At 41.0% G+C, this 16313-nt stretch overlaps 1 protein-coding gene across 1 annotated transcript in view; it reads right to left on the bottom strand.

Moving 5' to 3' along the window:
- Positions 1-2110: 2110 nt before the first annotated feature.
- The window catches only part of snx13 (sorting nexin 13), a 30543-nt gene continuing 16340 nt past the window's right edge, over positions 2111-16313 (bottom strand). Inside the window, exons 14-27 of the mRNA XM_080007985.1 lie at positions 14589-14693; positions 14237-14369; positions 13872-13909; positions 13638-13707; positions 11368-11510; positions 10447-10554; positions 10250-10360; positions 7719-7880; positions 6983-7054; positions 6559-6704; positions 4656-4724; positions 4376-4488; positions 3376-3607; positions 2111-3092 (exon numbers count right to left, since the gene is read on the bottom strand). Of these exons, the coding sequence (XP_079864111.1) occupies positions 3065-3092; positions 3376-3607; positions 4376-4488; positions 4656-4724; positions 6559-6704; positions 6983-7054; positions 7719-7880; positions 10250-10360; positions 10447-10554; positions 11368-11510; positions 13638-13707; positions 13872-13909; positions 14237-14369; positions 14589-14693 (1530 nt within the window). The 3' untranslated portion in view covers positions 2111-3064. The remainder of the gene's footprint in view (positions 3093-3375; positions 3608-4375; positions 4489-4655; positions 4725-6558; positions 6705-6982; positions 7055-7718; positions 7881-10249; positions 10361-10446; positions 10555-11367; positions 11511-13637; positions 13708-13871; positions 13910-14236; positions 14370-14588; positions 14694-16313) is intronic.

Genomic DNA, 16313 nt, shown 5'->3' with positions numbered 1-16313 from the left:
CAAATTCTGTCCCACAAAAACGACAAAAACCTGACGTGCTCAAAGCCGATGAAGCGCTTGTAGATGTCCAGTTTCATCCTTGTGCGCAACGCTGCTGCAGATATGTATATTATGCTTAGTCATAAGGGCCCCAGTCTTTATTTTTCATTTTTCTGTTTGCACTTTGTGTTAAAGAATTAAGAAAATTAGGCGATGATCATGATTGTACAGTTGAAAGAGGGACTAGCTAGAACGCTGTTTATCGGTTAAATATTCTACAGTATTAACTACCTTTTCCTTGTTTTAAAGATCACTGTGTATAAGAGGAACAAATAAAATTACGAAATGGTCAAAGGACTTAAAAATGTGGAACAGAATATGTATTCTTAACACTGCACACCAAAGTTCCATAAGACTTGTTTTTAGCACTGGTTTGTGTTTTTATAGATCTTGTAATGTACGTTAGACAATTTGTTAGGCACGGTCTTGTAAATGATTCAAATACTTAGACAATACCTTCACAATATGCAAAACATTGATATTTAGGTTCAGACCAGTTTGACATAAGCAGGGCCACATATACTGACGAGGACCAGAGTCTCATGGTATAGTTGACAGGGATGGCCTGTAAGACCGACCAATGCTCATTTGGACTTTCAGAATATGATAAACAATGCCATTTTAAAAATCCAAGTGATTTACTCAATTCACTATTCTCTGATAGTCTATGAAGGCCATTAGAAGGTACCAGGGAGAGAGGAAACACTCACATGCCCGTCAATTGTTGTAGTTAAGTTGAGCCAAATGATATTTCCCGTAAGATACACACGTTGTCAAAGACACCGTTGTGTCCATAGCACAAAGCAACCACACCAAAGACTCAGCACACAGTTGATCAGTTAGTCTGAGTTACTGTTTTTATTATTAGTGTTATACTGATCTGAGCACAGTTGCTCAAAAGGAAGAGTTTGATAAGCGTGACAAAAAACACCTTTAAGTCCTTTTCAGTCGCATAGAATGACAATGGCATTCTGATTGATTATTTTTTTGATAAAGAAAAATATGAAAATAGAATTGACAGTACATTTAGGCACACTATTGACACTGTACACTGATATGGACAATTTTCATAATAGATTCATATATCATGGGTATTTAAAAAAATCAGGCAAGCCTTCCTGTATGGAGAGATGCATGGACACTTAAATGTGCCGTCATAGCCACTGGTACGGGGGCGACTCTTCACGTCCCTTTAATCATAACAAAAAGAGGCTGGAGTTCATGTCCTCACCATTGGTCTGAGTCCACCAGGGAGGGCTCAGTGCAAGCAAATCACAGCAGATGACGGGAGATGTGTCACGACGGCTGCGACGAATAACGCTTCATTCACCCAACAGGAGTGCTCCTCTGGTGCGGTACAGTAAGTGCTCTGAGCTGTAACGCTGCTGGTCACAGGACTCTTCAGAGGAGGCCGTCACTCCTCACTTTGATGCAGAACATAAGAGATGATCTCTGTTCACAGCCAACGGAACAGCCGCATTCAATGTCTTGTCGAAACGACAGAAGATCGTGCCAATTTGTTCGATGCCGACTATCAACTGGCCTCATAAGCTACCGTTTAGGCTGCGACTTCCACTGCACTTCCTCTTTTCAGGTAAAAGTGGGAAAAGAAAGAAGAAAAAGAAAGAAAAAAAACCTCAGACTTATAAAACAAGTCTGTAAAATAAAGTACTTTTACAACAACGGAATGTAAGTTGTTGGGATTAGAGGACATTTCAGGGCAAAGTTCTTTCATGTTTGTCCCCCAGTATGGTTTACCTTTTCAGTATATAATTACTCAAATATACATGCACGGAAGAAAAGTATTGCACAAAATTAAAAAGACATTTTCTCTGAATAAAAGTGATGTACTAGGGATCTATCGCCAAATCTTTTTTTTTTGTCGTCCTAGTAACGTTCAGTCGTGTGTGAAGGAGAGCTTCCTCTAGAGTGTATCATGGTCAATGTGTGTAATATATATATATATATATATATATATATATATATATATATATATATATATATATATATATATATATATATATATATATATTTACACACATCTATGTATATAGACAGTTTTTAAGGCTGGTTCACTAGCTCACACTGGCACAGTTTCTGACTGAGAGGAGAGTTGCATCCTCGTGCTAAACACACAAGCGCACCCGCGGGCACCCGCACGCACGCACACACACGCGCGCTCTCTCAGACGCGCAGAAATCTAAATGAGCAAATTACAGACTAGACCAGACCAGAGTACATTCTTTGAAACGCACCGAAACGACAAACCACAGGGTCACGTTAACATAGTTTCTCCTGTCCTGCAGTCCCACCTCCACAGGGAGTTGAAAGGTGAACTTTGCATTCTGGGTTAATTTCTTTTTTTTTTTTTTTGGACTTGGTGACTGATATGAAGCACAGTAATGTTCGCGGTATCGCCACATTGCACACATAACATACATGGAACAGCAGCCACTTTGGTTGTTCGAGACCTTTTGACAGTAGTGTTAAAGGGGGTGTGGCCCAGAGGCTGAACAGTAATGCTAAGAAATTGTCCGTTCTGGCCCATACTGGCTTAGTCACATCTAAAAATTGCATACTTCCTAGCAGCCAGTGCTGTTGACGTGATCTGTTGCTATGAATAAGTATACAACACCATGAGCATGTATACAATAGCGTATCCAATGGTTACAGACAGAATGTCAATAACAGAAAATGTGAATTTCATGATGACCGCACAGCCGGTTCGCTGGCCCGTGCGAGCCGGAAGCAGGTGGGTAAGGCAAGGTGTGGGTCTACGCCAGCTACAGGTTAAAAACAAATACAGTATATGTGCGCTCTGACTTCTGGAGCAGGGGGAAGCAGCGCTGTCTGGCCCAGCTAAAGCTAAACACCTAAATAAAAAGTCCAAATAAAGGAGGGAAAATATATATATATAATAATGTGTGTCATCTAAAACAAGACTGACGTTGAGTGGTCAGTCCCAGTGGTGCAACTGAGTCTTTGTGTCTGTGTGTGTGAGTGACGGACTTGCTCCCCGTTCAGTTCAGTCTTTACAGAATCCATCAGGAGAGCTGGAGTAGATGATGGAGGACAGCATGTGGGAGAGAGGAAAGTGGAGATCATGCACAAATGGACACACACAGACAGAGACGCACGCACGCACACACCATTCATGTCAATCTCACAATTCTCCACCACCCTTGAGTCCATGTCTATGTGGGGTTCTGTTCATGTGCATAAATCTGTTCATGTGCATAAATGTATGTATGTGTGTGTGTGTGTGTGTGTGTGTGTGTGTGTGTGTGCGTGCGTGCGTGTGTGTGCTCCCCGCCGGCGTCCGGCCTCTCCTGTCACCTCTTGAGCGAGCAGGACTTGAGTTTCTGGCTGTATCTGTGCGTGCGCGGCGAGCGGGAGTGCAGCTTGACGAATAGCTCGGGGAACTTGTACTGCGGGAACATGGTCTCCAGGAAGCCCTCCAGGAAGACGTAGACCAGCCGCCGGTTCATGGGCTGGTGCTGGAACATGTCGAAGACGCGCAGGATGCCCTTCCTCGTGGTGTCCGCCCCGATGATGTGCTTCAGCTCGTCTGGGGGGAGATGAACAGGCCGGTGACTCGATATGCGCAATGTCCTTTATCGTCCCCGGGGGAAAACGTGTTTGGACTCTGAGTTACACAGTGTTTGCCTAAAAATATAGTACAAATTGTCCAGTATGGCAGGAGATTTTAATTGGATCGCCAAAACGCAAATTTCTGAATTTATGGAGACATTCCTATTCACAGTAAACCAACAAGCCAAACAAGTTATTATTGTATGCACCTTTTTTTCTTACATTACTGTTACCACTGTACAACACTTCTATTAGTTATGCTGCAATAGTGTCACTTGTACTTACTCTTGACTACCTGCCACTTGCCCACTATTGGCCTCACTAGTTAGCATAGCGCTGCTTAGTGTTGGATATAAAATCACAAACCTAGATACCAGAGCAGCACTGTTAAAGCAATAATGGACTAGACACGCCCATATTTTCACCCAACTGAAAATACATTTTATATATTTTTTTTAGATATTCACTGTGCTCCCCTCATTACCTTTGGTACAGACATGTTACTTACAGAGGGAGCGTGTTGGACATGAACCACTGTGGGCATCCTTCATTATCTTGCAGCATTAAGAATAATTCAGCCTCTTTCTCATCAACATTAGTTATTATGGTATTAAGACTTTTTTTTTGGCACACAGATTGAGTGTGCATGTGCAACACCTCATTCAGTGGAGTCTCTTACGTGTGTGTGTGTGTGTGTGTGTGCGCGTGTGCGTGCGTGCGTGCGTGCGTGTGTGTGTGTGTTCACCTGGCATGATCCCCAGTAGGGAGGTCTTGGCGGCCACTCGTGTCCTCATGCGGATGCTCTTGTCCCGGCGCGGCGGACTCTCCGCCAGGATTCCATTGGGCCAGTAGGAGTCCCTGCACAGGGGGGCAGGGCCGCAGAGGGTGAGTGAGTGAGTGAGCGAGTGAATGAGTGAGTGAGAGCTCATCTCATCCAATCATCACCAAGTTGAGTTAAATAATTCTTTTATTTTATTTTTTATTATTATTATTTTTTAAAGGGGAGGGGTCAGGGGCATGTTTACCTGAACTTCTTCACGTAGTCTGCCACCTGCTCCGGCGAGGTCATGTAGTCCACGTGATCCACGATTTTCCTGAGGAGAGTGGACAGCGCTGTCAGGGTGCGTCCGGGGTCAAAGCTACAGACTTGATGCTGAGTGGGATTAATTGCACTTTGAGGACGTGTTTAAAACAAATGATCCCTAGACCGTACAATGAGATTAATGAGTAGACGTAGGATGAAACAGAAAATGCTGAGCGATTGGGCTATTTTTCCAGTGTTTGCATTTATGGGCAGTGGGTTGTGTCACCATGAGGCGAGAAGATTATTATAAAATAGTACTTATGCAAATTTCCCTCAAGGAGATTAACAAAGACCAAATACAACAAAATATACAGACTGTGTATACAGACATGGTACATTAACAAGAGTACTTCAAAAGAGGAGGAAAAGGTATAAAACAAGTGCAATAGTTGGAAGTCAATAGAAACACGTAGCAGGTTCCACATATCGACACCGAGCTGCTATATGAAACAGTACTCATAATATGGTTATTTGCAGCACCAGGGCAGTACATAAAAATACATATTTCATACATGTATGATGGTTATGTATGATATGTATATGACGGTTATATGAAACCATCTTTTTTCCTAACAATCATTATTATTGTTATTGTAGACCAGCTTTTCCGTTATGGGGTAATTGTAGGTTTTTGACCGGGACAATCTGTTGAAGTGAAAATAATTAATTCCAAGCACAACTTGAGTTGGTGCTGGGTGGATCATTTTGATTAAAAAAAGTCGGCAGATCTGCTCATTTCCACGCTCGGCCAATCAGTTTGGACGATTTAAAGCGGATCTGAAAGTTTCACCTCTGACCAATCACGTTTGTCGATATAGAACTAAGCCCCGCCCCCTCCCTCATGGACAGGTAATGCTTGTAAACAAAGTAGACACACACACACGGAGCCGAGACGGAGCTGCAGCGCCAAAAACTGACAGAAAGACGATGTGTCCTTGGGACACAGGGACACTTACATCCATAGTTTGGTGTTTTTTTGGATATTTAAGTTCCGAACCAAAGCAGACATTAAACATCCATTGTGTAAAAATGTCATCAGGACGTCAACACCATAAACTTTATTATTTATTTATTTAGACCTACTTGCCATATTTATTTTGTTTTTGATTTGATTTTATAAAATTTTAATTTGAGTGAAATGTTAATTAAAGCGGCTGCACTTGTTACTTACTGTTCACAAACGAGAATTATTTGACTTCATGTCGTAATATTCATAGTTTTTATTTATTTTTTAAAATGGCGTTAACTGACGGGACTTATTTTATTCTTAATATTCAATAAAAAATATTACACATCTTCATGCCTTGATGATGTCATTCTCTTTATATCCTGCCTATCAATTGAAGATCAATAAACACAGATAATATTTGACTGTAATCTCTCCCATTTGTCCGGGAAATTGAAATCTTCCAGGACACGTTGACCAGCACCAATTTTTTTCCTCACGGAAACTCTGTTTAAGACCCCAGGAAAGACACTTGTTTGCAATGGTGACATGGCCCATAGTAATAACATCAGATTTTTAAGAGAGATTCGAAAATCCAAATTGAAAAACAGCTAAAATCAATCACAACAAAATCCAATTTGATTTAAATCCAGGTCCGGAAATGAGCTTCATGGCAACAAAGCACATTGTAGTGTGTTCCAACAGTAGAATAAAAACTGGAAGCTGAAGTATGAGTCATTCCTGTGAGCGACGTCAAAATATCTTCCTATCTTTGCAAATAAATTACCCATAAATTCCTCTAATAAATACCAAGTGTGGTCCTTCCTTACAGACAGCAGCAAGACAACTGTCACAGCTTTTAGCAGTGTGTGTGTGTGTGTGTTTGTGCATCCCTGACCTGTTGATAGTGTCTCCGTATGTGGCTCTGATGAGCTGCTGCAGCAGGTTCTTTATGTTCCTGCGCAGCCACTGGTTTTTCTCCTTCAGGTCAAACACCTCGTCCATCAGCAGCAGCATCACACGCAGTGGGATGTTGTCATCCACCTGCGCACGCACGCACACGCACACACGCACACACACACACACACACACACACACACACACACACACACACACACACACACACACACACACACACAATCAATAATAGAAATCCTGCCATTTACAAAAACATGCATACAAAAACACCACAAAGAACATCTAAATAAGCCATTGGACTTTAATTTCAATAAAGTGGTTTCCTAATAACAGTAGAAATCACCAAATGATTTGATTGAACTGAGATATTTTGGTTAACACACCCACACCACACACACACTCACGTTGTCATCCAGCTGGGCAGAGACTCGACAGTGTTCTGGGTCAATGTCTGACTTGGGGAGGAGTGGCGGCACCTGACAGAGCGGAACAGAGATGCTGGGGTCAGTTTGGGTGGAGGGACATCCCAGTGCGGTTCAGCCGTGACTCAAAAGGGATATCCAGGGATATAAATGTTCTCATCGCAGTCCATCACCAACAGAAAATGTTAACTCAAAGTTTAGGATAATTCAGTCGTACAGGGAGTTTGTAAAGAGTAATTCTAGCTTATTATCACCAAGGTTGTGTCCTTTTCCCCCCACTTTGCCTGTTATAAATAAAACGTTTGGTCATTCCCATTTGCATTCTGACAATTCATCTTTTGATATTTTTGATAAAGGCATTATTCAGATATCATTCAGAATTGGAAAATTATTATATTTGAATCGCATCCAAGAATGGCAATCATTTTACCACAATATTAAATGGAACTTAAAAACAAAATAAAAATAATGGCATATTCAAACTACGTTCTGTTGTATGGATCACATAATGATGTTAGGTAACTGCAGCAGATTTTTTGATAGTTCCAAGTACTCAAATCTTGGTCCTTCAAACCTATTGTATTGAGGTGAAGCCCAAGGTTTACACCACTAGTAGTGACATTTGTGCAATGGATTTTAGTAGTAGTAGACCAGTCTCTCGCCTCTCCCCTCTCCCTTTCCATATGATGTTTTTTAAAAGCGTCGAAAAAGCCGGCACCTTGAATATGGACTGTTTGATGTCCTGACCGAGCCTCTCGGACATGCGGCCCATGTTGTCAGAGACCTTGGTCATTCCCTCGGCCAGGCTGTCTGGCAGGGCCTTTACGGCATTGGACACGTTCCTCATGGAGCTCCGCAGCGGGTTCACAAAGGTGTCCATCTGAGAGAGAGAGAGAGAGAGAGAGAGAGAGAGAGAGAGAGAGAGAGAGAGAGAGAGAGAAGAGAGAGAGGAGAGAGAGAGAGAGAGAGAGAGAGAGAGAGAGAGAGAGAGAGAGAGATGAGAGAGAGAGAGAGAGAGAGAGAGAGAGAGAGAGAGAGAGAGAGAGAGAGAGAGAGAGAGAGGAGAGAGAGAGAGAGAGTTACATTCCAGTTAAAATAAATGTAATGACTTCCTGTCTTTATTGTATAGCAATGTGAATATGCAAGTACGGGAGGTGTATGGTACAGCTGGATGATATGGAAGCATTTATTTAATCGCAATAATAAATATAGCTGCAGGCAGCAATACACAGGGTCCAGCTTATCCGTTTTAGGTACGTATTACAGTTGTTTGCTTTATGTGAAATACATCAGAATTTACTAAACGTACAAACATCAAACATAATGAAGTTACGTTGCGGAGTCACATCTATCGTACTTTCTTCTTGAATATTGTGACTGACCTGGACATAAAAAACGGAGGTACGTCCATGTCATTTCATGAATATAACTGTCATGACATTACCTATGAAGCATTTCCATTTCAACCAGATGTCAAACATTGATTTGAAGTTATAATTTTGACATAAGTGTATGAGAGTTCTAAATAATTACTCTAAATAGCTTAGTTATTAGTCTAAATATTGTTTGTAAGTTCCAAACAATATTAATATATTAATAATAATTAAGTTTCATAGATTACTTGTCTATTTAATAGATGTAATAGATTATTTGTCTATATTGTAATGCAGACAACATTATGTAACTTTACATACATTACATTTTTTAGTGAGTTATGTTTCCATGAAATACGAAAAATGTTGTGGTATTTCAGTGACTAAAGACCATTGCACATTTTCTATTTTTCCGACGGCTCTCTGAAACTCACGTATCACTCAGTCACACATTTCAGTGGTTTCGAGTGGATGCGTTGTGAGTTTGTATTGTATTTGTATTTGTATTGTATTTTCCATCAATCCGGCAGTAATGTGGACCACAGATTTAAAATATCAATTGAACAGATCTACTGAGATCTACCAGGTAAGAAGCTAACATTGTAAGGTAACATCAAACAGTAGTAGTACAGAGTACAGATTGAGCGAGTCCACGCCGCATACTGGACATGGTCCGACTGGACATTCTCAATCGGAAATTTTAATTTTTTTGTAGTTAATAATATGATGACGTGATAAAGCACTGCAAATCTCATCTTGTTAATTATATTTACGAATAGCGACATGTCAGTTAACCAAGACAGCTGAAAGTTTTGGTTTAAAGTTGTTCAGCTTTTCACTAATATCTGCTCCGTATGTGGATGGATTTGGATGAAATTTAAACCACGAGGTCACAGAAACGACAACAGAAGCGTTATGGTTTCATGGCGTGTGGGTCAACAATGATGTAGTGATGACCTTCTGTGATTATTTGTCGTTTTCCCGATCCTAGTTTTCGGATGCGTTTAGAGTCCATGAAACATATCATGGACTCCTGCAGTTTGTATCTTACGACTTCCTCAAATCCCACAAAGTAAGGAGGGACACAACGCGTGGTTAGATGCGAACAGAATACCTTAATTTACAGAAAGAGCAAAAGAAATAAAATATCAATCGAAAAGCCATGCCAACATCAAGCAATGAAGACGATACACAGACACAAACACACGCGCGGTCAGTCGACTGAGATCTTTCAAGTTGAGCAGTTGTTTTTTTTGCATTACAATAACAGCATAAAATAGATAGAATCTTACAAAATGCACTGGAATGGAAACATTTCAGTGGGGAATTCTAAATAAGGGGAATCCTAAATATATTTTTATATGTGTAAATCGTCTGCATCCGGACGCTAACACGGCTCTCGGTGCGCCCTGATCGCCGTGCCCCGTTCCTCCAAATAAAACAACTAAAAACAGTGTGGGGAGGGGCAGGGAGGGACGGGGCAAGGCTCGTAAACTTGTTCTGATTATTTTCTGAGCATAACGCATGGAGAGAGGGTGATCGGGGAGAGTGTCCCCATTACACACGGTTTTGTTCCATACCCTTCCATACGCACTTGTTTTGTTCCATAAGCAGATGTAAAATAAAATAGCCTACATCTAAAATAAAAACACACTGTTTTGGCGCCCCAATCACTCCCTCCCCTTAGGATGCCGCCCTAGGCGGCCACCTATCTCACCTATAGGAAGAGCCGAGCTGAGCCTGCAGGCTAGACCCTTAATAATAGGAACATTTACACAGGAATATAACTCAATAACAATATCCGATTTTTGTACTCAAAAGATTAAAAATATTAAAAAACAAAATCTTAAAAATGTTTTTGGATTAGTCGACTCACCTTGCGTGCAAAGTCTCCTTTGCCTTTGCTGTAGGCCTTGTTCTCTAAGAAGTCATAGACGTAAGGGACCAGAGTAGGACAGGCCTTCACCATCTCTGGGTTCAGCAGCAACTGCAACATGCCCACACAAGGAATTGTTAGTTACACACACTCTGTAAAGTTAAGGCAATGTGAGATGCAAATGGTCACATCCCTACCTGGAGGTAGGCGTTGAGGTCTTTTTTCCTTTTCTCCAGGAAGTCTCTGTCCATGTTGTTGAAGGTCTTTTTACCCGGCAGTCTGAGGATGGACGTCAGGTTCTCAAACTAGCCGACAAAATGGAATTGAAGGAATTTAATGTCACCATAATTCTAAGGAAATGCACCCAATATTGACGTATTTCACAAATGCTTATCAATTCGAAATTCCATGGTACAGAATCTAAGTGATCATGCTGGACTGTATAGCAATGTAAAATATAGGCTTATATCCCACCAAAATGCTAGTTTGTTATGTAATGTCTTATCACAGGGTTCAGTCTCAAATTTGAAAATCGAATTCATGGACTTTCAAGCACTATTTTTTTCATTTTCAAGGACACAAACATATACATTTTCAATGGGATCTTTATTAATTAAAATATAATCGTAGTCTCATTGTCTATGTTTATATATATATATACATACTGTATATACACACAATATTTATTTGTCACATACATATTGCACGTTACACACTGTGTATGTAACCTATATATAGACAAATCTATACCATCTACTGTCATCTACTATTATAAGTTCAATTTACATTTCCCTGGCATAATCTATGTGGTAAAATGCGATTCCAGAAAGTTTTTATTACGTGATGCAAATTTCTATTTGAATTACAAAACCAGGGAGATAATCACGTGTTTTCTATGATTGAATTTTTTCAACAACGTTTCAAGGACTTCAGCTTAAAAGGAGCTATTTTGTCAGGTATTCCAGCATTTCAATTTCTGAGGACAAAATGCAACCACTTCATGCACCTCAAGGACCTGGTAAGAACCCTGTTATTATAATTAACAAAGTTTAAAAAAAACTTGGTATCACAAATCGGACAATATTGTAACTTCTTCTCTGTCTCTCACACACACACACCTGCTCGGTGATCCTCATGTGGAAGTCGTGGAAGTCCGAGTAGCGGCGGTAGGTCTTCCAGCAGTCCTCGCTGCCATCTCCGTTGCGTCGGGACACGGTGATGGCGTACAGCGCATAGGTCTTCCCGTGGTCATTACACACCCCTGCAGCACCCCAGAAGCCCGGGAGACAAGCGTCAGCTACCCCGCACCCCCCACCCGCCACAGGGCGACACCACCACCGTACAGGCCGGGGGTGGGATGAGATGGTTTTAAATGGAACGTGGAATGGAGGGGATGCGGAAGGTGGGGGAAATTTAAAAAAAAACCATAGGAGCAAAAGTAGAGGAGGCAGGAGAGGAATGATTTGAATAAGGGCCCAGGTGAGGAAAGTTTACACCGACAGGAGAAGGAGCAAGCGGAGGAAAGGAGGAAAACGGGGCGGGGGAAAGGGAAGAACAGAAAAATGGTAAGGGTGATGGAATGATGAACAAACAAAGCATGGTAGAAAAGTGGCATGCGTCAGAACAGACACAAGCAGATGACAGGGGAGGAAAAGGTTAATGGAGGAAATCAAAACAAAGAAGAGAGGGGCGGGGCGAAGGGGGGAGAGGACGATGCCTCACACACACACACGCGCACGCACGCACGCACGCACGCACGCACGCACGCACGCACGCACGCACGCACACGCACACGCACACGCACACACACACACACACACACACACACACGCGCGCGCGCGTTTCCTTTATCCAGTAATTGCTGGTTTTTGACTGGGAAAATCTCTTGAAGTCTGACATATTTAAATCTCTTTGGTCATAATGTCAGTGTGAAAAGAATTCCTTCCAAGCGCAATTTGAATTAGTGCTGTGTGAATCATTTTGATTAAAAATAAGTCCGCAGATCTGTTCATTTCCGCGCTCTGCAAGTTGCAACGGGAAGCCAATCAGTTTGGACGATCTAAAGCTGATCTGAAAGTTTCACCGCTGACCAATCCCGTATGTCGATATAGAACTAAGCCCCGCCCCCTCTCGTGGTCAGGTTACGCTTGTGAACACACACGGAGCAGATGCAGAGCACAGCGTCCAGAAGAGAAGCAGAAAGATGATTCTTTTTTTGGATATATAAGTTCCGACCCAAAGCAGAAGGTACATATTCATTCATTCATCACAAACTTTATTATTTATTTAGACCTACTTGTCATATTTATTTTGTTTTTGATTTGATCAAAATTTTATTTTTGTGAAATCTTAATTCAAATGGCTGCATTTGTTACTTATTGTTCACGAATGAAAATTATTTGATCTCAAGTATTAATATTTGTAATATTTAGTTATTTAATTTTAAAATGGCCTTAACTGACAGAACTTGTTTTATTTTGAATATTCAATAAAAAATATTATATATCTGCATGCCGTGATGATGTCATTCTTTATATAGCCTGCCTATCAATTGTTTTTAAACTCAGTAAACACAGATAATATTTGACCGGAATATTTCCCATTTGTCCGGGACATTGAAATCTTCCAGAACACATTGACTGGCACCAATTTTTTCTAACGGAAACTCTGACGCACGCACACGCACACACACACACACACACACACACACACACACACACACACACACACACACACACACACACACACACACACACACACACACAATGCTGGGCCAATCATAACCAGCCTTAATAAAAACATCAAAACCTTACGCCAAGAAACATTTTGAAAGGAGCACCTCAGTTCTTTTAATTTTACTCATTTTGGCCAAGCCTGAGACTTTTGCATCAAACTTGACTCGAGCATCAAACAAAGAAATTCCCTAAAGCCTGTTATCAACCGAATTAGCATGATAATAGGGATTAAGCAGACGTGTCTGTATGAGATATTTGATAATCAGGTTCTGCCGAAGACTTCAGATTTCCCCCCAGACTTCAATCATCAGATTACTTAACAACTATTGTTGAGCGTGTGTATAAGGGTTTGTCTTGGTTTATTTGTTTGTCATGTCTTTTTATTTTTTCCTGCTGCAAACCAAATTCCCTCTGTGACTTAAACAAAGCTTAACTGAACTGTAACACAACAGCTTATAAGCATGGCAAGATGATGGAGGCAGCCTAAACGATTGCTTAAAATCGAATCAAAACACTGATGTTTCTGGGTGAATAACCACTTGTCTGGGAACGATGCCAAATATCATACCGGATTGTTAAAAAAAAAACAACCTCTTGGTGTCTTAAGCATGACAGTATTAAAGGGGGTGAAGTGTGCTTGTGCATTCATGTACCTGTGTCTGAGATGGAGGCGTGTAACTGCATAGATTCGTCGTGGCAGGCGTTGGACAGGTCGTCTAAGGACTAAAACCAAAAGATACAAACAGTCATCCATCTTACTGACACATGATTAAAACCAGGAATCAGAGTAAAAAAAAACAAAATGAGAAGAAACTCATTTTCACTACTCCCAGATAATTAGGAATAAGAACATCTGTAGCCTCGCCCGACTTTGAGCAGAAACTTACCAGGTTTATGCTCCCTGTCGGAGAGCCGTTGAAGGATTCTGTGAGAAAAACAGAGTTTAGTTGGAAAGACGATATACAGTGTATATATATATATATATATACAGTGGGTATGTATATATATAAATTGTCCAGCTATTTTATTGGATGGGGGCTACACTTTCTCCCACAAGAGGTGTTCCGAAATAAGAGTATTATTATCGGAAAGACACGCATAAAGACTAGAAAACACATTAAGAATGTTTGTTTGTTTGTATTGGCTTGGCTATACGAAGTATTCCATCCCTCTAACAGATACGAATATAAATATTACCCCAGACACACCCACACCCACACACACACACACACACACACACACACACACACACCTCCATCGCCATCATCCGACCCTCTGTAGCTCGGCTCCTTCAGCATGTCGAGCTCAGCGAGCATGCGCACGTACAGAGGACTCTGTTTGAACGAGGGGTAGTAGCGTTCGTCACGTAGCATCATGTCATAGACCTGGATGAGAGGCGCGCACACACATACACACACACACAGACACACAGACACACACACACACACACACACACACACACACACAGTGTGTGAGAACCAAAAGAAAGTGGACGCCAAAGACAAAAGGAAAATCACTGTGACTAAAATCTCTCTGAAGTATTCAAGTTAAAAAGATCAAACAAAGGGACAGCGACATGGCGCTGCACTGGTATGGTGTCACACCTTCCTCTGGATTTCATCAAATATGTCTGCCGTGGGATCCTCATTCTGCAGCTTCTCCCCAAGCGTCAGCACGGACACCTCATCCACCTGCACCCTGGGAGAGGCCTGCAGCGACGAGACACAGTGAATAGTAGTTGAATGAAAGGTGGACGGCTTTTTGTGTCACTAATCTAGAAATAAAAATTTGCGTGACTTTACAATGAAAATAGAATCAACCTTCCAAACAAATGTATCAATCAAGTTTAAAACAAACGTACACAGAACTCTTCATATAACCATCTGCAGTCATTAACTTATGTTGTTTTTCATACATACTGTACTACAGCGTTCATTCTGGCATGACAAAATGAGATTCAAGGACTTTCAAGTACTTTTCTTTTTTAAGTACAAGAAAAGTAGACAGAATTATTTATTTATTCAAGGCAAAACAAATAGTCAATTTTCAATGTGATCTTTATTATTAATTATAATTTATATAATCTTACTTTCATTAATATATACTGTATATGCAGTATATACAGTGGGGCAAAAAAGTATTTAGTCAGCCACCAATTGTGCAAGTTCTCCCACTTAAAAAGATTAGAGAGGCCTGTTATTTTCATCATAGCTATACCTCAACTATGAGAGACAAAATGAGAAAAAAAAATCCAGAAAATCACACTGTCTGATTTTTAAAGAATTTATTTGGAAAAAATATGGTGTAAAATAAGTATTTGGTCAATAACAAAAGTTGATCTCAATACTTTGTTATATAGCCTTTGTTTGCAATGACAGAGGTCAAACGTTGGCCCATTCCTCCATGCAGATCTCCTCTAGAGCAGTGATGTTTTGGGGCTGTCGCTGGGCAACAACTTAAGCAGGAGGACACGTCTGGCACTGCAGGATTTGAGTCCCTGGCGGCGTAGTGTGTTACTGATGGTAGCCTTTGTTACTTTGGTCCCAGCTCTCTGCAGGTCATTCACTAGGTCCCCCCGTGTGGTTCTGGGATGTTTGCTCACCGTTCTTGTGATCATTTTGAACCCACGGGGTGAGATCTTGCGTGGAGCCCCAGATAGAGGGAGATTATCAGTGGTCTTGTATGTCTTCCGTTTTCGAATAATTGCTCCCACAGTTGATTTCTTCACAACAAGCTGCTTACCTATTGCAGATTCAGTCTTCCCAGCCTGGTGCAGGTCTACAATTTTGTTTCTGGTGTCCTTTGACAGCTCTTTGGTCTTGGCCATAGTGGAGTTTGGAGTGTGACTGTTTGAGGTTGTGGACAGGTGTCTTTTATACTGATAACGAGTTCAAGCAGGTGCCATTAATACAGGTAAGGAGTGGAGGACAGAGGAGCCTCTTAAAGAAAAAGTTACAGGTCTGTGAAAGCCAGAAATCTTGCTTGTTTGTAGGTGACCAAATACCTATTTTACCGAGGAATTTACCAATTAATTCATTAAAAATCCTACAATGGGATTTCCTGGATTCTTTCCCCCCATTCTGTCTCTCATAGTCTAAGTGAACCTATGATAAAAATAACAGGCCTCTCTCATCTTTTTAAGTGGGAGAACTTGCACAATTGGTGGCTGACTAAATACTTTTTTGCCCCACTGTATTAATGTCCATCGATTCTGAAAAAGTGTATTATGTTACGATTTGAATAACAAAACCAGGGGGAATAACACATGATTTCAATTATGTTTTTTTCAAGGACTTCAAGCACTTCAGAACAAAAGGGGCTATTTTCAA

This window comes from Zeus faber, assembly GCF_960531495.2.
Source record: "Zeus faber genome assembly, chromosome: 1".
Taxonomy (NCBI): Eukaryota; Metazoa; Chordata; class Actinopteri; order Zeiformes; family Zeidae; genus Zeus; species Zeus faber.
This window is presented reverse-complemented; position numbering and strand designations above follow the sequence as displayed.